The 25323-nt window shown below is 38.9% G+C and overlaps 1 protein-coding gene across 1 annotated transcript; it reads right to left on the minus strand.

Annotated features, from left to right (window-relative positions):
• Window positions 1-2834: 2834 nt before the first annotated feature.
• LOC135704529 (uncharacterized) lies at window positions 2835-24817 on the minus strand. The gene is made up of 2 exons (XM_065226011.1): window positions 24165-24817; window positions 2835-5098 (listed from the first exon to the last, which is right to left on the minus strand). Exons 1-2 carry the CDS (start codon window positions 24210-24212, stop codon window positions 3635-3637), a joined length of 1512 nt encoding a protein of 503 aa, XP_065082083.1. The 5' UTR covers window positions 24213-24817; the 3' UTR covers window positions 2835-3634.
• Between the last annotated feature and the right edge of the window lie 506 nt (window positions 24818-25323).

The following is a 25323-nucleotide window of genomic DNA, read 5'->3' on the forward strand; positions in this document are numbered from 1 at the left end:
CACATTATTTTTATCCATTAACAAAACCAATTATATCTATCTGAATTCAACATTCATGTTATCATATGATAAATCACTTAAATTTAGTTTGACACATAAAGTTCATGTAATTTTGTGGTGCGATTCCCAATTATGATATCACATGAAAGTTATGTGAAATTCTAATGAATATTTTCCCTTTCATTCGTGATTTATTCTTTGAGTATTCATCTAGAATGAGTACATTTGGCGACGATTCGAAAAGATTTATGAGGCTCGGAAAATTTTACTCAGTCTACAAGTAAACAACGTTTTCTATAGTAATTTAAACTTTAATTTGAGTCAATCTTATACACCATGTAGTGTGGACATCCGATAGTTACTTAGTACTGGTACTTTTACACGCCTGCAGCGGGGGAACGAGCACATCTTACTTACACATCAACTTTCCACCACCTAAATATGTAGGAATCGACAATCAAAAGAGCAATTTATAATCTTTTTAATACGATTCTAAACACTACGTTCTCAAAAAGTGATGATGAATCAGGATCAGGGTTGCTAAAACGATTCAGATAGAAAAGAATATCAAAATAAAGATCATCGTGAAATGAAGATTACTGTACAACGAAGCCAAGTACGATGAATTGGCGCTAAACACTAACACTGGTGTAACGATTTTACAAATGCAGTTTTAAAATAAGATATATCAAGCAACATATTCATTACATTTTGCAAAATAATTACACACTTGGGGGAGACAAACTTGGCTAAATATAACACAATTTGCTGAAACCAACCTTTTTGCCATTCTCGTACAGCAAGGTGTACCGAAAAGCAATGACATCACTTGAAAATGTATGTATATGTATGTATGTTTGAATGTATGTAAGTTCATCTGAATGTAACTCTCTCAATTTTCACAGAGATGGCTGGACCAATTTGAGTTGAACAAATTCCAAAAAATGTGTTTCAGATCCTTATAGATCGCTATTGATTTTTTCCCCGATCGGAATTATGGTTCCGAAGATATGAACAAAAATGTGAACTCCAGATTCCACTGGGGAAATCGCAAAAGATTGATACATCAAAAACTCATCACATTATAATTTTACTACAAGATCAATGGTGGACATATTTCGACCCAATGATCACAATGGCCTCTTTCAGGTGTACCGGATACCCCCGGGAAGTGGACAGATTCTGACTTGCGCCGAAATGCATCGTGCGATTCCTCAAATCACATGGAACTCAACATAATGATGAGTGCAAGTATTTATATTGATTTTCCTTAAATGATAGCTTACCTGATCCTTTGAAAAAGTTTGTTATGGAGTTTCCTCTTGAGTTCCCAAATAAATTTTAAAATTTTCCCTTGATTACAAAAGTCTGTAAATATCTGTGAAAAATCCAAAAAGTCTGTAAATGTCTGTAACGAAAAAATTGACTGAAAAAAAATAAAAGTCTGTAGATTCAAAGACATGTCTGTCTGGCATCTCTGCGGGGGACGCAAAGAGAATTCCAGGAAATTCTGAAAATTTGCCGCTTGATATAGCACATTCACCAGTTCTTGAATCAACCATCAATCACCGTCCGCTGCCGGACTACACTCCTTGCATGATATATGAAGTGGTTCGATCCTGTAAGCCATGCAACGGAAAGGAAGGGACATTTGGTTAAATCCTAGCCGATAGCTTCTTGTGTCCAGCCTTGAACGATCCGCGGCCATAGTGGTTTGTTGTAATGTAACGGTCACGGTGGCCTAGTGGAGACCGTTTTTACTTTCTGTGCAGAAGATCGGGGATTCTATCCCAAGCCCAAGCCCCATTACATTACTTAGTTCATGTGGTCAGATTATTTGCATACCATGTTTTAAAAAATTGCATCACTGATCGCATCACATTCCAGCGTGATTCTGTAATTTTCGGTTTTAGATTTTTTATCAGTTCTATTTGAAAAATAAATCATTAATATTAAAGATAAACTTTTTAGATTTTTTGTTTTGAACCCTTTTTTAATTTTTTTTTTCCAAAATTACTAAAAAAAACACCGTGTGTAGTTTTTCCAGAATGACTTTTCTTTTCTATACTATTTTGTCTCAGACATCATTTCGATCAGAAATAACGGTTTCGTGCTACAATTTATGACGTCATTTAAAAAAAATTACTCGATAAAAAAATGGCAGAACTATTGAAAAAAATGTGAATGATTGTCCACTACATACAATTACGCAATGTTTCATGCAAATTGGAGAAGGTCGAGCCAAAATGTTTATGTTTGTATCCTATTTGGCCTGGAACTAGTCCAGCTAAATATGCTAAATTCCAGAATTTGAACATAATCTTGAGGTGCGGTAGTCATTTACTTATTATAAATTGAACAGTTTTGATTGTGCTCACAAACAGAAGACTTTCAGGAGAATTACGTCAAGAGTTGATTTCAGCGGAAATATTTAATTAATAACAACAACTGAACCGACCAATAAGCTTACCTTGCTGCATACTTACCAACAAAAGACATAATTATGAAAGTTTCTCCTCCAACGAGGCTCAGATCGATGGACGAAAATGCCTCCCAGCGCCGTCTGCTGTCGTCTCACACCAAATAGAACGCCGACGCCATTGGGATCCAACCAACCGATAGAATTCAAAGTCATCAACTTTCCGACAACAAGCTTTTTGATATTTTGATAGGCTACATGCCAATCCTTAATGAGCGAACGCGTTTTTCCCAAGACACCCAACCAACCAACCACCCACATACCCCCACCGTCAGCCGGTTTGATATGCTGATGGAAAATGGAAATGGTTCTCTATCCCGTCAAATAACACCAACACAACTCATCGCCGTAATAATTTTGTTTTATCATTTCTGTTTTATTTGCTTTATTATCCTGTTTTATTTGCTTCCTTCCCGCGTATACAAAGACTGGCTGTATGAAAAATAACACCTTATTAATCGTATCCTACGAAATGTTCCTGGCGAGCGCGCGCAAATTGGCGGAAATATGGGGGGTATTTTAAATAGAGGGAATAGAAAAAATGTTTGATTTCATTAGATCTTGAGTCCGGCATCAAAGCTCGCACGCATTTATTATGTTCTCATTGATTCGTTTTCTCTCATGATTATTCAATTTTTGCCATCTCCGCTGCTGTTCGGAATTTTTATCCTTAAGGTACACCGTCTCAGGTAAGAGTTGGTAAGAAGAAGGATTGTTATGAGTTTATATTAAAGCAAATCTCTCTCTCTCTCTCTCTCTCTCTTGGTTTTTACAAAAATTAAATTATATCAGCTCCTATCGAATACAGTCACAATCTAAATGAGATCATTAGTTCAAACAACAGAAAATAAAATCACAAAGAAAAACGGCAAACACAAAGCATATCAATTCCTTGCACTAATGTAAAATAAACCTTACCAAACTAGACTTAGATTTGTTTTTTGTTCCTTTTCTGTGTTTATAAATTAATTAATATCACATGCTTGAATTTCACTTTCAATATATTAAGAACTAGATTTTTGTTACCGTTGACCGGGAGAAATTTGAAACCAAGTCCTATTTCTGCTGTTCTATTTTTCGAGCGAACGAAAAAGACACAAGAATGTATTGCTCTCACTATTTCCGGGTGTTTCTCAGCTGTATTGCACCTGCTGTCTAGATCTTGAGCGTAGCGCATCGCCGTTCCAATTCCTCGTTGAAAGAATTGTCGAACACCTCGTCCTCGATCCACGTCTCGACGGTGCTGGCCGAGGTACGTCGCGACGAGTTCGACGTCCGCCAGATCACGTCCGAGTCGATTTCGTAATTTTTGTTGTTCAGATTCTGCCAGATATCAGTACGCACCTGGTAAGGAGGGGGATACGCCTTGGTCGTCGGCTGGTGCACAGGGGAATCGGATGCCGGCGAGCTGTCGATGAACGGATTCCAGGAAGATCGGTGCTGGGGCGAGACTGCTGGCGAATCGGCTTTACTGGCTTCCAGTTCCCAGGGGTTCTTGGAGACCTTATTCCATCGGCTGTTGACGTTGTAGTTCCGCCAGGAGTCGACAAAGTCATCGCTTTTGCTAGTTGCCTCTGCGAACTGGGACAGTGGATGGCTCGGTTTGCACTCAAAGCTGATGGACAGGATGCTATCGGCTGATGGAGCTACGGTGAAACCACTCTGGGATCGATTACTCGCCGTGGATGGAGAGCTGGTTTCGTTTCGCAGATATCGCTTATTACGGTCGAATTTCACCTTCTCGAAGACAATTTCCTCGTAATTATTACCACTTCCGCCCGGAAGTGGAGAACGTTCGGCCTCCGGAAGCGGTTGACACAGTTCAAACTGCAATCGCCCACCGTCGTACGAATTTCCCGCACGGATTGCGTCCACCTCACATGCCACCAGCTCGTCATCGTCGTCTTCGTCATCATCAAAATCCACTCCATCTTCCGCCCCGAACTGCGTCTCAATCTGATTGTACTTTTTGTGCTTTCCACTAAGGAACAGAGGTTTGGAAATTTTGCTCTTTTCACTCGTCTGCGATGCCAGGTTGTTCGAGTGGATCTTGTTTTCCCCATAAACTCCCTCCCCCTCCCGACGGTCACCACCGGCCACGTGGTACAACGTCTTGCTAATCTTATCCAACTTTGATGACACCACGCTACTGCTATTATTCACTTCCTCGTCCACCAGTTCCTCCTTGAACCCCTTCCTCATCCGGAAGCACTTCCTCAGATTCACGTTCTTGTTGTTACTGATATTGGTGCGCTTTTTCTGCAGATTCTTCCCATCCCGGTTGACGCGATAATTGTTCTGGGTAGCCGGAATGTCCGCTTCGGGTTTCGGTGAGAAATCTAACCTCCGCCTTGCGGGAGAGTCATCCGATGACATCCAACTGCTGGTTGCCGCAGCACCCCCGGCCGACCGCTCCGGACTCGTCGGCTGCACCTTGCACCGGGTAGGAGTGCAGTTCTTGTGCAGTACGTACTTGGTCGTGGCTCGATTGTTCAGCGAAATCGACCGCCCTGCCATGGCGGAGCCACTGATGCCACCTGCGCCTCCTCCTCCACCCCCACCGGACGACGACGTGGGAGAAAGGGATCCATTCGGGTGGAAGGAAAACTTTCTGATTATCTGGAAGTGGGAAAGAAAGCGAGAAAATGTTGGAATTAGTTACGAAGACAGTCGAACGTGTTTTCGGCACTGCAAGTGAGGATAAAGTTTCTTGGCAGTGGAAGTGATTTTGGTATTTGGGTCGGCAGAGCTTAGCAGCTGTCGGAACGTGTGTAATTAACTAACGCTTGTCGAAGGATATTAATGGTGTTGTCAATTAACGCCCGGCTGAGCGCACCATGACGTCCGGAAGAGCGATGGATGAAAGGATGTGGGTGGTTTCTCTACAATTAGCATTCGAGGTTTGTAGAAATTGTACGAGTTTTGTGAATTTGCGAATTTGTAAAGCTTTGCTAGTAACGCATGGCCGATTACCTTTTCGTGGCTACTTCAAACTAGAGGAACAGGATTGTTTTTATAATCAAAGCAACACACCTTTTTTTTTGCTTGTTGATAGTGACACAACCCGGCTTTGTCCACCGAGGAAAAAAATTGGCTAGGTAGTAATTTTCCATCTACGTGATTCCTTGATACTTCATATTTTTATTTTTATTTTTTTGCTGAACTTAACACAATTTGAATGAATGTATTAAGTTTAGACACTTTTGGACTGCAATTAAATCTGTTTTCATAATTAAGTACAATTTCTAATGAAAATTATAGTATTGACCAATACGCAAATGGGATCGGCATGCAACTGTTAGTTTTGTAGGTTAATATTTAATTATGACATATTGTTAAACATCAATTTTTAGTTTAAATAAAATTTCATGAAGTTGGATTATATTTATGTGAATTATAATGTGTATGATTTGAATTAATTATTCTAACATTGCATGTCTTCAACAAGAACATGACCAAATCTATTTCAACCCGATAAACAGGAGAACCACTAAGAAATTCTGAAAAACGAAAGCTTATTATCGCCCGAATAAAAAAAAAGTGTCCCTAATCAGATTTGCTCGGAATATACCCTTGGTCATCCGCTGTCTTCCAACTTAAATTCCACGTCACCGGTACTCAAAGAAAGCAAAAAACACTCTCCGAAGCAAGTATTAATCAGTGAGCGAATAATTGATAATTTTCCACCGAAATGTAGAGTACATTTAACAGGTCAAATTTTTTACCACCCAGGCATCCCATCCACGGGATTGAGCTGGTAGGTACTTGTGTCACACGCTCCACTCAACGGCACATGCATCCAACAGCGAGCGGAAGGAATTAATTAAAATCGATTGTAGTACCCTACAATTGAGCGCGCTTTTTCTGGTTTTTGCTCATTTCGAGAATTTATTACCTTTTAGCGGATCGACGACGGTCGCGGAAACCATCCGTTACACGTTTTTTTCCCGACAAAATTTAATTAACGCGCATTACTCAATGTACCTTCGTAACATCGTACCTGTCTAGCTTTTGGAACGCATTCATGGCGCCTCTGCCGTAAATAATCCCATTCGCCAAAGCGAATTCTTATTCCAATGAAAACGACAACCCCTTGTTATCGGTGTTTCCTTAATAGAGGTGAAAAGTGGAGCGTCAAAATGATAAATTTCAGGTTTCCGGGAAAGTAAGTCGAAGAGTGGTCGGAGATACAGTCACCGCAGTATTATGGGCCAGCTAGTCACTATTATGGGTCAGTCAGTTCTGCGTGTTAATCAAATGAAAGTGACCCATAATTGAGGGTGACCCATAATACTACGGTGATTGTAAATCGATTAGCGCAGTACTCAATTGCTTCTACATGGGATTGAGAGGATAGTGTTAATTTAACTGCTCTTTTAGTTTGAAATGAACGATGAATATTGTTTTTGGATAAACAAATTCGGCAGTTTTCAAATCAATAAAACTCCATTTGCTACAGATCGAAGTAAGCCACGATGCAGAAATTACGTGTTTGTGTATTTCTGCGTAGTTTTCTCGTGAAAGTATTCAAAATTAGCCTATCCAATATGATTTTAATAATTTCTAATAAAATCGTTGCAATGGTTTTGAAAAGGTGAATTAAGGTGAAAGTGTTAACATTGAAATATATATAGATTCCAGAAGACATCTCAGCTAAGTTTTGTTGTTAGCTTTTTTCAATCTATATTGATCTAAAGGTCCTTTTTAAACTCATTTAATCCGCTTCAATCAAGTATTGTACTATTGATTGCTTGAAAGAATCAGTAAATTATCAGTGATGATACACCCCGTTCACACTACAATCTATATTACGTGATGTGCATAGTGTACGAGTTTAGAGTATTTTAATATTAAACGTCATACATATTATCTCCAATTGAAAACTTGATGTATGGTTTCCGTATCAAGATAGGCTATATAGGGTTTTTGATCTAATTTCCGTCCTACTAAGGACATCCCGCACTTTACCACGCTTTTTGGAAAGGGTTTGAACAAAACATGGAATGTTTTCATCAAAGATAACTTCTAAATTTATCCACCTTTCCATACGTACCGTTGGATTTGATAAAGAGTCAAACAATGTTGAGATAGTATTAAAAATCTAACACTGCTTCTTGCTTCTAAATTCGTCCTACGCGTTTCAATTCCGTCCAAACGCATTGAAACACTATTAGATTTTCTTCGTCCTACGGATAAACGGAGAAAAAGGGGATGCGCTAGGAGCGCTTCTTTTGTTTTGAGAACAATGAGCGTAAATATGCATACAATGCGCTCTAATAGGATTTATGTTGTAGCTAATGAACTAACGCATAGGAACAAACGTATTATTGTTTTGTGCATTGTGATGATTTCTACTCGATAGAACGAAAATGGGCGATTACGACGAAGTAGCGCTCTTCCCTACGTAATATAGACTTTAGTGTGAACGGGCTAATAATGTTGGGGCAAGACTTTATTTTCTAATTACTTTATTTGTACAGGCTCAATCGATTTAACTTTACAGAGCCGAGTTATCCTTTGCGTTATCATTATTACTGTCTTATATTTAAAGTTAAAGGAACTGGACCGAGTACTCGCGGTTGTCGGGGGCAAGACTTATCGGACGTGAATTTATTCATAACGCTACTTCAAAGAGTTAGACAAGGGGTGGTCACTATACACAATTAGTGTGTGTCTACTTGTTTCTCAGTGTGCCTCATGTGTGCTGCAGCTGCGCCGGTTATAGGACTGACTTTGTTTGCTTGTTAATAATGGCATGGTTGGCAACCCAGTATTGCGACAGTTCGAATGTTTTGCTTTGAAGGGACAGCACTACAGGTGGAATCCGAACCAAGATGATGATCCAGAGGCACCCCAGCTGGACAAGTTGTTACCGGACATCAAGGATTGAGTATCTCCGACCGCTGCGCAGTAAAACGGATTTAACTAGATTCGAAATCTACAACCGCCGGGACATGTTGTTACTGACGTTGAAATAATAATTCGGTTCTACAACATTTTGGAAACCAATATTAGACAATGAAATTAATACGAAAGCGTGAAGCTTGCCAGTGGCCATCGATTAGACACGGGAGAGAAATTGGTTGTGGAGATCAACAATGGCTACCTGGCAGCGAACCGGATGCACGGTTCGGGATGGCCAAGGTCATGTACCATCTGCACGAGAAGAAGCGGGCGAAGTGGTTAAGTTGCTTACATCGGCAGATTTGAAGACGGTGACACTGGACCAGGCCTGCTGGGGTGAGAGGTATAACAGTTCTAAATGAAAGTCAACTAAATTAAGCCTAGTCGATTTCTAACTGTACACATCACGGAGTAGTAGTGGAGGGCACGGTTCCGTCCATTTCTCTTTCTTTGTTTCGTCATCTTCCTCACGAAGCAGGAGCATATAAAATAGTGACATTTTTATTTTTTTTAATATATAAACAAGATTAATACACTCCCTTCCGTGATGTACTAGTCAACCGAGAACTGTGATGTACTATTTGATACCGGGGATACACAGCCGCCAGCTAGCAGCCGTTTTGGAGATGAGTGATAAGGCAGGCGAATCTATGTCGGAACTTTACGGAAAATTCGGGGTTCGGCGATTAAAGTTATTGTTTCGAAAAGGAAATGCACAACATTTCCATGCGCCAGAGTCTGTTAAAATTCGAATATTTTTCTTAGAATATTGAAAATCGTTTTGGTCGTCAAGTTTGGGATCCAAAATTTTCAATAAGTCAGAGATAGTCGAAAAAAACAATGTTCAATATTCAAGAGTTTCGAAAAAAAATTCTGAACCCATGATTTATAAAATTTGTATAAGTGATTAAAATTAAAATCTTAAAAATAAATCTAAGTCTCATTCACTTGTGTTTTTATAAAGATCACAGTTTCACAGAAGTCCGGCGTCTGATAGATTTCTTCTGGTCTCTGATCTTGAAATTTGTTCATGTCTAAGAATTTAAAAAGTTACTCCATATCTGGGATATTGGAATGATTCAATGTCATTCACTTTTTAGTCTAGCTCCAGAATAGTCCAAGAATTCTAAAGATTTTTGCTAGCCCGAAATTTTGAAAATTGCTCTCGGCTTGAAATTCTTAACATACCAAGTCTCAGAATCTGATTTTTCGTTAAAAATTACATCCTGTGTAGTTTATGTGTCGAATATTTTGAAAAAAAAAATCACTTCGCAAGTTTTTTCCCAAGAAATTTTCTCTATATCACTCTTGGTAATCTGTGTAAAAACTTTAGGAATTAGCTGTTCCCCCTTATTCACAATTTTGTTCAAACCGTATTTTTCATACAAACAAAATTCTGGATTGTCAGACTGCCGCTCATGGCAAGTCCGTTCCATAGAACAAATCAGCAAGCCGAGAAAAACGCGTTTAAAGTTTGCTTCTCAGCATTGCTTCTTACGTACCGTGGGGAAATCATTTTTACTCATTTGTAGGGAGGAATTTCTAAAAGCGTAGGTCATTCATCACATGAGTAACCTACCAATCTGTTCAAATAAAGTCAGCATCGCATATAAGAATGGCACGCATCGCAGTACTTATTTATCATGAATTTAATCGGATAACATCGTATGGCTTGTCAAACTGGACTTGTTATTAAAGATTATATCGTATACGATGGCAAATCAAATCGTTTGAAAATAAATTACCCGCATATATGTGCAAACCCACCGTGCCTACTGACTAGACTATCTGAGATTCCTACTTTCCCGAGGTTCAGAGGACAATTTTTTTTTCAAACCTGAAGTCTCAATTTTTTTATTTATTACAGTTCCATAATCTTGATTGATTGGTTGATTTCCTTTATTTAGGAGATTTTCAGCGGCACACTGGTTCATCTCCGCTTCCATAATCTGGTATATTTCTCCTAGTTTAAAGTTTTAAATTATTCCAGGTATTAAAACTCGAAAACGTTCCTGAATACGTAAATGCACCTCAAAAATTTCTTGAACATCGAAATGATTTTTCGCCTGTGAAGTTAATAACTATTCACTAAGTTGTTTTAATTTGACCTAATATGTCCCAGTAAATACGCACAGAGCATTTAAATCTTAACACACAAAGAAGTTTTATCATGTAAACTCAGAGATGAGCAGCAATAATTACTCACTTCGTTTCTGTAACGCAAGGAGAGCTTTTCACCTAAATGTAAATCTACTATTGTTCACCCATCTACAGCCAGTTTAATTTCTATTCTATGGATTGCTTTACGAAAAGCAATCTTTCCCCAATAGAGTGCAGAGCTATTTAGTTTATGAGTAAACAAAATTATGCATGGCAAGCATGTTCCTGCCTAGATAGCTATTAACTGTAACCGAGACAGCAGCAGATGTACCTGCAGCAGCTATTGTGTTGGTGTGCATAGGTCATTGGCAGCATCTCAAATGCTTTGAGTGGCGTTAAAAAAAGGATACAGTACGATTAAATTTAGCTTCTTCAAAGGAAGTGTGAAACCCACCCTGGGAGAGCTCAGCATCGAAGCTCGTTCAGATTGAAGTAACTTACCGGATTTCGGAGGAGAAGTTCAATTCAGAAGAATCGATGCGGCATGCATTGAAGTTGACCTCGGAAAATTTAATTTTCCATTACTTGAATAGAAAGCCAGTGGAGATACGCATGTCACATGTGGGTGGTTTCGTTCAGTATGTGCGAGTGTATGATCAGTATCCTGAAAGTTAAGCTTGTCATCTGTGCGAAATTCCACATCAAGTTGGACCTCGAAATGCACGAAAAAGGTATTTCCCACCTCACTCAATTTCATCAATCGAAAGTCATATGTTATGACGGATAAAATTAAATGTTTCTAATGCTAGATGGAAGGCCCTTTGGCAAAATCCTGCCCCACGCGGAAGAACCAGAAGCAGCCAGAGAAGCATCAACAGGACGAAGATTGAAGCGGTAGTAGTTTGGATAGCAGTACGTACGCATGTGTGGTAGCTGGAGAGATTTGATGTCCTCGAAGAAGAAGTGATGGCAATCGAGGCTATGATCCCCGATCCCGAATTCAACAGGAAAGAAGAATAAGCATGCGAAAGCTAGGAACAGCAGCCACTTGTGTTCGATTACCGGAGAGACGCGTGCTATTTAGCTGTTAAGGAACTTTGAAAACAACAAGAATGCAACCAGTCACCTACCAGCACGAAATGAACCCACAATATTAACCTCCAGATTTATCAAACATCAGTATTACGCGGCTCCGTAGAGTATACTACAATAAACCATGTTATGAGCACTTTGTCATTAACAAACGATCAGAAATCTCATCATAGTAGGTAGTGTCGCTTCATGAAAGTGACAAGAACACCCTTATAAAATTTGCATGGCTATTTTGCTTAACGACGTGTTCAGGGTATCATGCAAGCCATGTGTGGAATAGTGCTAATTTTGGTTATGGTTCGGGTATGGTATTTTTTAATTAGGGTTGTTCTGTCATGCTCACGCGAAGGCCATCACACTTTCCAGCAATGTAAACTTTGATCAGATACAATGGAAATTTGTCATGATTGAATACCATCGGTATTCTCTAGATGACTGTGCCATAACCGCAATAAATTAACAAAACCGCAAACAATCACGATTGAGACGAATTTGATGCTCATCATCTCGATGAAAGCACTTTGAAAAACCATCATCCGCAGCTCTTGTCCTGAAACCCAACCGCACTGCACTCCACATTGTTCTTCTGGTCATTCCAATTATCCTAAACTCATGACTCAAATTTCATTCCCATAGCGTCTCCTTCCTTCCTTAGCCCATCAATCTCCCCTATGTCTGGATGGAAGAGAGAGAGGGCAAAAAATCTGTCCAAATCATTTCCTTCACTTCACAGCCTGGTTCCTCTTCCAGTCCGAGTCCAGTTTGGTAAGGAAAGGAACAAAAAGTATCGAAACGATACCATCAGCCGGTCGCTTGTTCTCCATGCCCTTCCCCGCCGATGGATGGATGGTTTACTACTAGCTGCTCCTCTCTATCAACGCCTGCAGTTATGATGCTTCTCAAACATTTTCCCACCACATCTCATCATCATCCTCATCTTCATCTCTCGATCACGGCGCGGAAGGACCGAGCACCAGCACAGGCATGACTTTATTTTTTTGTATCGTTTTCTTGTTCTTCCTGACAAGGGCTGCTGTTGCCATTTCCCTTTTCCAGACGTCGTCCTTCAAAATCTTTACTCCCGAAATATTCCCACACAGGCCATCAGCTCGCAGAGCTCTAAGCGTTGTATCCGATGAAACTACTCTCGCTCTGCTACCTCATCTGCGCCGACCGCGTCCCACCCTCCCACTTCCCATCGTAAAATTATTGTCCGTGGGAACCGGAGGATAAGCACACCTGTTCGAGTTCCGAGTCGACAGACTTTTACACAGACTTGATATATTGTGTGTGGTGATCCGGATGGAGTGCACAGAGGAACACACACCCAAATTTCAGCGACAAAAACTTGATCGCAAAGATTTTCAGTGAACAGCGCAATAGTAACCGATCAAAGGAAAATTCGAAACAACAGGGCTGAAAGAGCAGAGGGACCTTTTTAAGGCTCGATCAACCCGTTCCTTTCTTTTTTCGGCTGCTTGAATATATTGCGTTGCATTCTCCTTTGTGTATCCCCCGCATGCATGCACGCACGCATGCAACATACCGACACAGAGCCTATGATCACGAATATATATACTGCGTGATTTCTGGTGTATTTATTTTATTTTTGGAAAGACAATCATCCGCAGACATAAAAAGTAGCCCTACAGTTACAAGAACCGGCTGCTGCTGCACAGATTCCAAAAAGGATTCCCCGGAGCTGTACCTATGTCAAAAGGCACGTTAAAATACCGCGCCGTGGGACCCCGGCAGCGGCGGTGATGTGCGGAAACAGAGTGTCACGAAATTATTGGAACGAGATTGAATCTCGCGAACGGGCGGCCCGGCCCGACTGACAAATGTGATTGATCAACTCTGTCGCACGATTGACACGCTGTCAATCGCAGTCGCCATTGGGATTAATTTGATTTTCATATTTATATATGTAATGTACACATACTTTCCCCGGTTCCTATGTGTTGCTTCAAACGAAAACCATAAAGGAGACCAATGTTCTGGGAAACTTTTTTTTCGGGTTACTGCTACCATTTGGAGCTCACCGGGATCCCAGCCCAAGATGTTGATGATGATCACGATAATAACGATGATATTGTTGTTTCTTTTTGTTTTACTCATCTCCTTCCCGTCTCGCTTCTGGGCTGGATGGACCGGTGAGAATTTTAACGGCCGCAGTGATTCGGTTGTGTGGGAAAATTTTGTTCCGTGGATTGTGAGTCATAAAAAAAAACACGGTGGAATGGGCCGAGTCGACCGACGTGCTAAAATTCAATCATAATAAGGGTGCGAGAATATTGAACCCGAGGCGGAACTGGCAGGAAAGGGCGGGACATCTTAAAAGAGTGATTTTTATTGATTGTAATTAGCAAACGAATATCGATTTTGTACCGTGGTACCCGCGGGAGAGAAATGGGGCCAAGTTTTTTATTATTGGTTGAACAGAGAGTTTTGAACGAACGTAAATTTCGTTTTGAAAACTTTCTCAAAATCGCAGAAAAATAACCTGCTGTGAAAAGCACTTTTATTTAAAGGAATAAAAACCATGGAAGTGTTGAAATAAACGATAATGATAGGTAGAGTTGTTAAAATTACGATGCCAACTGTAGATAACTGTAGACGTCAATTTAATTTTACGAAAAAAATAAAATGACATTCCAATTAACGCTTATGATCATTGAAGCATGCAGAATCTCGTCCGGAATTTTTTGAGCACTGCAAGATAACGGCGGTGTCTTACAAAACAAAAATGATTATTTTTGTAACAGATTTTTGTTTTCGATCATACCTCCCAAGTAGCATTGCAAGTTTTATTGAGGTTTTATAGCATACTACAAGTCTAATTCGTGGTCTACAGAACCCTCATAAAACCCAAATTGTTACTTGCGCTAGGAACCCGAGAAAAAATAAACAAAAATTACTGTCAAAAAAGAAAGGCTTCCATAAAAAACGGCCTCATATCATAATCAAAATAACCAATAAAGATACCACTATGAGCATAAATCCAAAACAAAAAAGATGAAATTTGAACCTTATATAAAAATAATATTATAACCAGGTGCTGGCTCTTATAACAGGACTGACCTTTCATAAAGCATGGTCAACTTGGCAAAATTCTAAGTTTTCACAGCCACAAATGCATATATAGGGTAGAGAACTACTTCGGCCTAAGCGCCCATTTTGGACCTATCAAGCAGAAAACATCAAATAAATCAATGATTTCAGCGTTAACAGGTAACTTATACGATTGGTACGATACTTTACTTTAAATGCTACCGAACGAAGTCAATAAGAACGCGTGAAATGAAGGTAAGCACCCAAATATCCTCAAATACAAATGAAGCGCTCCGATATAATCAATCTTTATCTTCATCCGATAGGGCGAAGTGAATTCATTGGCGTTCCAATGGCGTTTCAATGCGCTAGGCCGAATTTATAATCCATAGGTCGAGTTTGGCGTCAAGAAGCAGTGTTAGACTTTTAACAATTTCTCAACAATTAGTTTCTCTTTATCAAATCTTACGGTACATACGGAAAGGTAAATAAATTTAGAAGCCATTAGTAATAATATCTTACCGTTTGGTGCTAAACTGCGCTGGATCAAGAAAGACTAAGTGCGGGTTGTGCTTAATAGAACGGAAATGGGGTAGTCAACCCTATTGCTAGATATTGGCCAATTTTACCGTTTTTTCAGGATCTTTTTGAATTTTGGAGCCGATATTTCAGATTTTCGACGATTTATACAAATTATAAAAAAATTCTCTCGTCTTCCATTTTTATTTAAACCAACACTAATCGTGTGTGATGAAACTTCCAGCACTGCAATAGGAGCTCTTTCAAGACAAACTACTGTCAACACATTCCAGAACCGACGCGTTATCGCTTCTACAATGTTAGGAAAAAATGTAGAAATATTCGAACATATTTTTTTTTATCAATAACTTTTAACAAACCTCACCCTCCCCTCTGAATGCTGAATGTTGAAGACAGTTTTCATGGAAATCCAAGGCGACTTCTTGAAAATTCTTAGGAAAATTTAAGGACCTTCTGAGAGAAATCCATAGAAATTCTCAGGCGAGTCAAAAAAGGATTCTGAGAATATTTCCAAAGGAATTCTGATTAGGACCAAGTAGATTGTGTAGAAGCTTTCAAGGAAATTCCTAAAATAATTCCAAGGGAATCGAATCCTCCTTGCTACAAGGGAATTCTAAGAAGAGTTTCAATGGAATTCCGAAGAGAGTTGCAAAAGAATTTCAAAGAGAATCTTGATGAAATTTTGAGAAGAGTCTCTAGGGAATTTTGGAAATATTCCCATCTGAATGCTAAGCAGATTTTTGATGGAATTTACAGGCAAGTGCCGAGGAAAATTTCTAGTTAATTTTGATTAGAATTCCTACACGGTTTGAACAATTCATGTGAATTTCTTCAATATATAGAGCACACGTTGTTAACTCTATAATAGAAATGCTATATTTCATCCAAATTTAAGCGAAATATCGTAAAAAATATCAATGTTGGGTGCAAGTTTGTAATCAATATAGTTGTTTATGAAAACTTTAATTCAAAATTGAACGAGAGGAGAGTTTACGCGTGTGTAGACAATTCTGATCTGAACTCAAAGATCAGGTGCCCACTAGTGTGGCAGCGATGTTGCTAGCATGCTAAAACATCATGTCGACGTCAGCTTCATGCCACGCGACATTGACATGATATTTTAACATGTTGTGTGATGCCACATCGCTGCCACTACCCTAGTAGAACGCTTGTCACAAATCGGTTGTGGCAACTTCTATACAACTTATATCAGTCATAAACAAGTTGCTGCAACTTATTGACGCTACTCGGGTAGTAGGCTCCTTGTCTAGGGGAATTCTGTAGATTTTTTAGAGGGAATTTTAAAGAGAAATATTGCAAAAAATAAGCGAATTTTCACGAGAACTACTGACACAATGGTGCTAAATACCAAAAGTTGATGGCCCTGGCCCTGAATGCATGATTTCCCATTAAACTATAAAACAGCAAGTCCGACTTGACTTTAAACGATTTATAATGGGCTGAGAAAAAATATAATTCTCAGAATAACCGAAAGCACCAAAAGGACCTAGAGACGCTCAAATGACTTTAAATATACTTAAATCCCGTAATATGACATCCAAAATGTCATAGAAGCTACAAAATTAAATTATTAAAAAATTATTTTAACCTGAAAAAATCATCCTAAAATCGGAAAAAGATAGAAAGGAACCTGAAAACTTTTAAACTTATTATGAATATATTACAATGACCCTAAAAATGGTCCTTAAACCGACAAAAAATTGTCTTTTAATCACCAAAATGACCAATAATTCACCGAAAAAATGGCGAAAAACGCCAAAATAACTCCAAAACTGTCCAAACTATCAACAGACAAAACTAGCTTAAAACTTCAAAATAGCCCAAAATAGCCTAAATGACTAAAACTGTTTCCCTCCAAGAATGTTTTTCGTTGTTTTTATGATCAAAATTTGTTTTTTTTTTCAAGTGCTTGAACAAAATATGATTCAGGTAGCTTAAAATTATCATTCAAAAGTTATGGATCACCATGAGAAGTAGAGGGTTAAATATACCAGTGTGGTTTCACATAGATTGAGAAACGCTAGATTTTATTAAGATGCTTGAGGAAATTGCTAAGATATTTTTGAAGAAATATATCTTCCAGAAATCTGGAAATAATTTACTTAATTATTAAAGATCCCACACACTGAAATTTTAGATCTGGGCTTTCGATAAAAAAAAATCTAATACTTCGAAATGTTTGTTAAGGTCTCTTGCTAATAAACAAAAATCTAGATCCCACTCTAAGAAAATTCCTCAAGATTCAGGGGTTTGAAGTTTTATTCGATATCCTGAGACTTTGTTAACTTAGAAAAATATTCGATACGTCGGTCGTAAAATATCAATATTTCAGACATGGAGTAATTTTATTGATGCTGTGACATCAAAAGTAATTAAGGATCTATCACTAACAGGCATATTCAAAATACAGAACTTCACAGCCTTCTTAGATTCCACAGTTAGCTCAATAATAAATGACTGAGACTTAAGCATTATAAAGGATTCTCACTTGAATCATTCAGTAACACTTCAAACGTTTTCTAAAATCTGTTAATTTTTCAACACAGGGAAATGGCTCTCATGTTGGTCTATGGATCTAAGATTTGGCCATCGCTAAAAATCTGCTATTTATCAATTTTATCTAGATGAACGCGTCATTGGGACGGTACTAATGGATATTTTTGGTTGCTATTGAAGATTTATTCAATTGCTGAATTTATGTATGGGCCCAAATTAGGGGCATTTAGGCCGACATTACATCCATTTACCCTATTAGACTTGGAAAAAAATTGTCTATCCCGGACTGTTCAAGACTCCGAGGTAAATATTCTAGATACCAGGCGTAGATTTTTTAACAGATTCTGGGAAACGGACATTAGTTAAATCCTTTAAATTTTTCGAACCTCTTAACGGAATCCCTTTATGAAGAGCTTTGAGTGGGTTTTAGTTAGTTACCAAGCAGATTTTTCCTTTTTTTAAATAGTTACATTCATTTAATTTCATTGATTTTGAATTAGTTATGCATTATCATTACTTTGACTGACATACATTTTATATTCTAATAACGTGTATTTAGTTTGCTGAAGTAAAATCAAGAAAGTGCATGATAGATTTGAAATCTGTAGCTCCCATTCATTGTCACATAAAGGGTGTCCACGATGAAATTGCCACACTATGAAATTGCTCTAACTTTTTAACCGTTGGGTAGAATTTAATGAAAATTTGGGTGGATTTAGTTCATAGTGCATTATTTACATCCTGCAAGTTTTAAAGTCCTGTGATCAAAACTCGCGGAAATGGAGTCGAAAGAACAGCTCGTGCGTGATAAAATCTTGCGCATTCATCACGAGAACAAGGATCTCTCGCATCGTTCCATCGCTAAAACGTTGGGAATCGCGAATTCCACGATGTCGCGAGTGATTAAGCGGTTCGAGGAACGGTTGACCACCGATTGGAAGCCCAGAAGTGAAGGAAAAAGTATTCCGTACAACACCAAAAATCACAACCGCGTAGTTGGGGCCTTCAACCGAAATCCGAACGCCTCCGTTAGGGATGTGGCTAAGAAGCTGCACTTAAGCCGAAGTTTTGTCCAGAAGGCCAAAACTAAGGCTAAGCTTCGAACGTTCAAGGTACAAAAACCCCTAATCGCGACGAGAAGCAGAATAAGTCCGCCAAAACCCGTGCCAGGAAGTTGTACCTCAACATGCTGACGAAAGTTGAATGCTGCATCATAGACGACGAAACTTATGTGAAGGTCGACTTCAAACAGATCCCCGGCAACCTGTTTTTCACGGCCAAGGATAAGTTCAGCGTTCCGGAGCATGTCCGCACTCAGAAGATGTCCAAATTTGCGAAGAAATTCCTGGTTTGGCAAGCCATCTGCACGTGCGGGAAGCGGAGTGCACCTTTCGTGACCCAGGACACGATGAACGGACAGGTGTACATAAAAAAGTGCCTCCAGAAGCGGCTGCTTCCTCTCCTGAAGGCCCAAAACGTCCCAACAATCTTCTGGCCGGATTTGGTCTCATGCCACTACTTCAAGGACGTGCTGAAGTGGTATGCGGACAATAAGGTCAATTTCATGCCGAAAATGTTCAACCCTCCCAACACTCCGGAGCTCCGCCCCTTCGAGAAGTACTGGGCGATTATGAAGCAGCACCTTCTTAAACGACCTAAGGTAGTGAAGACAGTCGAGGAACTGAAGAAAGTATGGGTTTACAAGCAAAAAACGGTTGATTCACAGGTTGTGCAGAATCTTATGGCCGGGGTTAAGGCCAAGGTGCGGGCATTTGCGTATGGACTGTAAATAAAATACGAGTAAAATGGTAAAATGAAGTTTAATAGTTATTTCTCAATCCCTGAAAATTTGATGGCAATCGGATAAAAACTCGAATTTTGCGAATCAATTTTGTGTGTGGCAATTTCATCGTGGACACCCTTTAATCATCAAGGAAGCTGCTGTTAATATAAGTGCTCTTAAGATTAATTTAAAATCTGTTTATTGCTAGAAGTACAACCTGTGGGAATGAGACATCCTTCCTTCACTTCCAGATATAAAGAAAAATAAAGGTTTCATTCAAATTCCCGGTTATTTACAGATTTTCCCGATTGTTAAGGATTCTTTAATATTTGTCGGTTTAATTAATTCCAATGGATTAGAAAACTTTATAAACAAAAACTCAATCGGATGGATCTAATAATTTAGTGAACAAATTTCTGTGTAGTTTGATTTTAATTTGGAATGTCAAATCATGCATCATAAACTTATTTAAGATACTCCCTTTAGTCAAAAGATCTGGGAAGTATTTTAAAAATAGCTTCTATTAATATTTAAAACATAAACAGATAGGGGAATTTACGTATTCTCGGCAACCTAAGCAGCGACCTTCTTTCTATAGCCTTTTTCTCTACACTGAAACAAATCGACATGTATCGTTTATTGGGTCCATCTTATAACATTGCAATGTCAGCAGATTTATCCATTCTATGTGATGATTGATAGATTCCATCGGATTATCACTTAAAAACTATGACTGCGATATGGAATGATTTATATCGTAATTTCACATACTTAGTACTTGATAAAACTTTGCTTCGAACAGTGTTAGCGATAGGTAAGATGTATATGAATATTGTCTGATATATTTCATGGTGAAAAACTGTTGATATGTCATGGGTAGGAACAGACATCTAGAAACTAATGGAAAATCATATAAGTTTGCACTATGAGAAAATTCAGTAAAATATACCTGTTTTCATGATGAATATTGCTCACTAAAAGATATATCTTATAAGATAATCATGTATATTTTATTGGAGTTGCTTTTAACGATTTTTGACGTTTGTTGATATGTCACGTGCAAACAGACATGTAGAAACTATTGGACTGTCATTTAACTTTGCAGTATAGGAAAACATGTATATCTAATTGAAATAGCTTCCTTTGATTTTTGAGGTTTAAAGATTGTAAACAGATCTATCCCAATCATTATATAGTCATATAGATGTGCCTTTTAAGAAATCCAACAGCAAACTTTTGTTTTGGCCGAGGTTTTGGCATGGCTTTCCGGGATGAATATCGCTCCCAATAAAAACATCTTACATGATTGTTCTTTGTGAATTATTGAAACAATTTTCAACGATGTTATCATACACTCATTAAAATGATTAGTCGAACTAAATATTGCTAGCAAAAATGATACTGTATTGAATAATCTTTGTTTGTCATTGTTCCATAAGATAAGGGGTTCCGGAAAAGAATGTATTGAGATTGAAAAAATGGGCATGATTCTACTGCAATATTTACTTTGCTAAAATTCTAATTGTAAGCCTTCTACACGGCTAATTCAGATTTCAGCACTAGTACTCGAACTCCATGAACCAGTTCCCTGAACTCATATAATGTAGTCGTTGTTTTATTGCACACAGGAGCATTAAGCAAGATTTGAATACACGACACCACCGAAACGGAGCATAAATTTGTCAGTGCTATTTTTCTTCACTCTAGCAAAACGAGCATAACGTTGCACTACATTCCATGTCGGGAGAGCTGTTCTTACTTCATGCTAATTGAACGAGCTCAATCTTGAAGTCAGCCGTGTCCCAGTGGAATCGAGCGCAAACACCGAAAGCATCACACTTCAACAGTTCTTGATCGAATCCCAAATCAGCTACAATAAAAAAAGACACAACTGTGAAAGCTCCCCACTGCGAGATGTTTATTTTTCGATTTATTTTTAGAAATCGATTAAATATATGTGTCAAAAGAAGAAGTAAATTTCATGTGGTTTTCACATAAACTTTACTTCGATTGATTTATGACACATATAATATGTTGTGGTGAAAAGTAAAGCTTATGCTTATGGGTTTCAAATCCATTTCAGTTAATTATTATAATTTGACCGATTTTCATTTATCATATGACGATCATATAAAAGTTACCAAATTATCAGCATTGTAAATGTATCAGATATTCATATAGAATTTATCTGACACATTTTCAATCATATAATTTTCATTGGATTATCTTATAGCGCAAATTTATTAGACTTCCACATAACAGGAATATGTCATATTGGCTCAGTGTACGGAACGCACACATATGCAGTATTGGTTTGTTTACAATCTTTTGCTGCCAGCTGCTCTAACAATTTCAGTCGAAATAATTGTCAAAAACTGTTTTGAAACGCTTTTACAAAGCTCCAATCTTCTCTAGTGAGAGCGAGTATTGTCGGCAACCAGTTTTTCTTCGGCAACCGTTCCATTTGAACTGCATGTAAATCTGCTGTTCTATTATCGGCAACTCGAAATCAGCTACAATTTGTAGTGCGTGTGTTGCATTTCAAGAAAACCTTGCTAGATTGCTTTTTCTCAGTGGTAAAAGTATAGTCAAATTGAAGCTGAAAGCATAAAAAATCGTTTGCATGCATTCAGCGAAGTGTTTTCGTAAGAAAATCCAGTGAAAATAGTGTTTCAATTTGTGTTGCCGAAAATAGTCTGTCATGCCGAAGCCGTCATTTCCCCTATGAAGCCGAAAAGCCGTTTATCAATTTACAACTAATCAGTGTTCATTCAAATGGCGACCGGTCAAATGAGTCTATGTAAAAACTGTTTGAAACTCAGAGATTTTTTCTACTGTGACTTGGTATGCGAAGTGAATGAAAGCAATTTATTCGAGTATGCTTCGTGTAGGAGTGGGTGAAAATAAAATTGATACCATAAAGAGATTGATGCTTATGGTGAAAATTAGTGTATTCTGGGTATCTCTTTAGAAATAATGTAAGTAGAAGATGTATTAAATATTTTTTAATTAAACCAAAAAGGCTTCCATATATTTTGCGTTGGAGTAAAACGGACATTCAATGGTACCGTCGGCAAATGCACTTTTGAAGATAATTTGGTTGTAAAATAGATAAAAGTGATACATTAAGAGCTCAAGAGCATGCATCAGAAAAAAAAAGATCCTGGATTATCCGAGCTGTTCTTGTTTGTTTTGTAGTAGTAGTAGTAATAGCGATATTATGCATAAAAAATAGGTCAAACTAAATGCATAATTATTGTTGGATGTGAATTTCGTCAAATATTTACAACTCGATTGTCCACCATACGTTTAAAAGCGGTCTTCCCTGTAGTGTTGAGAGCTGGCAAAATCAGTGCGAAGCAAATTTATTGGGAACAATGATATTCGTTTATAAATTGAAATACTTACAGCTGCCTGTATCTGACCGAATTAAATTGATTTCAGTTCCTGGAATATGTCAAATACAAACCAAAAGCATAAAACATCAATGTGAAACACTTCAATCGTGAAAATACACGATACAACAATTAGTGTTATAATTTACATCCAAAAGCCATGAAACTCCATAGCTATTGGGTGGGTGCCTTTGTAAAACGGCCGTAATATTTCCACTGGAGTACATTTCCGCGAACCTCGGCATGCTCTACTATGTACCCCCACAGTGGTGTATCGAATAGAGAGAAACCCGAGCGGAAGCAGAGGCGACAAGCGGGGGAAGATAGTAAACACCTACACATTGCTTGAATCGTTTTCGCCAAATAGCCGTAGGAAGTTTTTAGCTGAAATACACACAGTTGAATCCAATGTCGCGATGGAAGCGACGGCTGGGGACGGCGACGGCGAAGATGGAAGTGGTAAATGGATTTTATTGCCGTACTGTAGAAGGAGCATGCGGCACATTGTAGCAAGGAATTGATTTTCAGATCCTTTTTTATTGTGGCGATAACAGTTTGCCTGAGCACTGCTCAAGGATATTTAGAAAGAGTCTGGTGGCGATGACGAAATGCTATCAATATAGGTCGTAACGAGGATTTATTGCAATCTAATTTAGTCCAGGGTGGGAATTTTTAATTTTTTCTCAAAACTCATTTTTCTAACAGTAAAATAACCACCGCAAGCTGCTAGTTGACTTATTACCCACACAAGCTGTCAACACTGGTGTACCACCGCTTCGAAATCCCTTTGAACCCATCCAACCGTAACTGATAGGTTTAAAAACTTGACGTAACGCCAAGCACCATAATCTTCTCTCCCTGGCACATTAAATCACAAAATCCCACGCTTCCACAGCTGTGTGTGACCGAGTGACACTGCATCCATTATCCTGTGGAGTGGGCAAAAACTATACACTTTGTATAAGTGCCATGGTTGGGATAAGCTATCTCTTTCCTTCTCACTACACATCACACAGTCCCCTTGTCAAGTACGGCAAACTTGTTAAAATTAATTGCCACCCCTGCTGCTACTGCTCTCTACACGTACAGAGCTCAGTACAGCGTGAGAACGTCCGATTCTACCGGTTTCCTCGGTATGTATGCTCTGTCGTCACTCCCCTAATACGAGAAAATTAAAATCAAACACTGCGTTTTACATTCGTACCGAAATCGACAGACACCGTCTAGTGTTTGCTATTGACATGCGACCCAAAATCGTAATCCTTCCATATATAAACCATCAGGCTAGGAAACGAGGACTTACCTTCACGCAACACTTCTTCGTCTGCTTCAAAAGCTGCGACATTGTCATTTTGTTGTTCCAACCGGGATCATGCGAAAAGTCCGGTCGCCCACTAGTACGGTTGTGGAACCGAACTACGGTAATAAACTCCTACACCGCTCGTAGCACACCACCCACTACTACCACACTGCAGCTCCAACAATTGCACTCAATTAGTAAACACCCGCCCAGAACAACGTCTTCTTTACTGCTCTTCGGATTGGCCTGCTTTTTGCCACCGTAATCCACCCTAAAGCTCTCTTCAATTTCCACAGTTAATCCTTTTTACTAAATCCACTTAGTCTCATTAGTCGAAACTAATGCTTCCTCTTTCGCAATGACGCAAAAACAATAACACTTTCTCGTTCAGCGTTGCCGCATGCGAAACACACAGATCTCGCAAACTCGCTTCACAGGGAGCTATTTACCGTTAGATCCTTTTCATTAATCGAAGCTTACTGCTGGCGACGACGGTTGAGACAAAGAAGACGACGACGACGCACTCGTCCCATTCATTAAACAAATCTAACGGTTATTCTTCCTTTTGTCTTTACAACTCACTTGGATACCACTACGTAACCGCAATCAGACGAACACTGGAGTCAAGGATACACCACCATTCAATTTGGTTAGTGTGTGCTTCTTGAATCGCGTTGAACCACTACTGAATACGTCTGCCTCGGCGTTAGGCGATCAATTGAATGGGCTCTGCACCAGCACGGCTCAATCGCGTACGCCAAGCAACGGAACTTGACGAGCGAGCGAACGTGCCATCGGCATTCAAGAATGAATAGGAAGAAAGAAGGACTACGACGATGATGGCACACTTCCCCGCCGTTGTTGTTCGCTCTTCGCTCGCATGTGTCCTACGCCTAAGGGGAAGAGTAGTGTGCGAGAGTGAAGCGGAATAGAAAGGATGAATGAATGTGAACGAGAACGTGCGATGTATTGAAAGGATGAATTGAAATTTTCTCCTCCGAATGAGAATGAACCTTGCAATGAGCGAGGAGAGTATGCGTTCATTTGCGAAGCGCCTTCTGAAGAGCCAGTGTTGCCTGCATGAAATAAAATACAAAATCGATTATTTAAAGAGATGATATAACAATAGGACTTACAGAGTTATTGATCATAATCTTCCATT

This window comes from Ochlerotatus camptorhynchus, unplaced genomic scaffold (assembly GCF_037179485.1).
Source record: "Ochlerotatus camptorhynchus isolate MF236.1 unplaced genomic scaffold, CSIRO-AGI_Acam_v1.1 ptg000243l, whole genome shotgun sequence".
In the NCBI taxonomy this organism is placed as follows: domain Eukaryota; kingdom Metazoa; phylum Arthropoda; class Insecta; order Diptera; family Culicidae; genus Ochlerotatus; species Ochlerotatus camptorhynchus.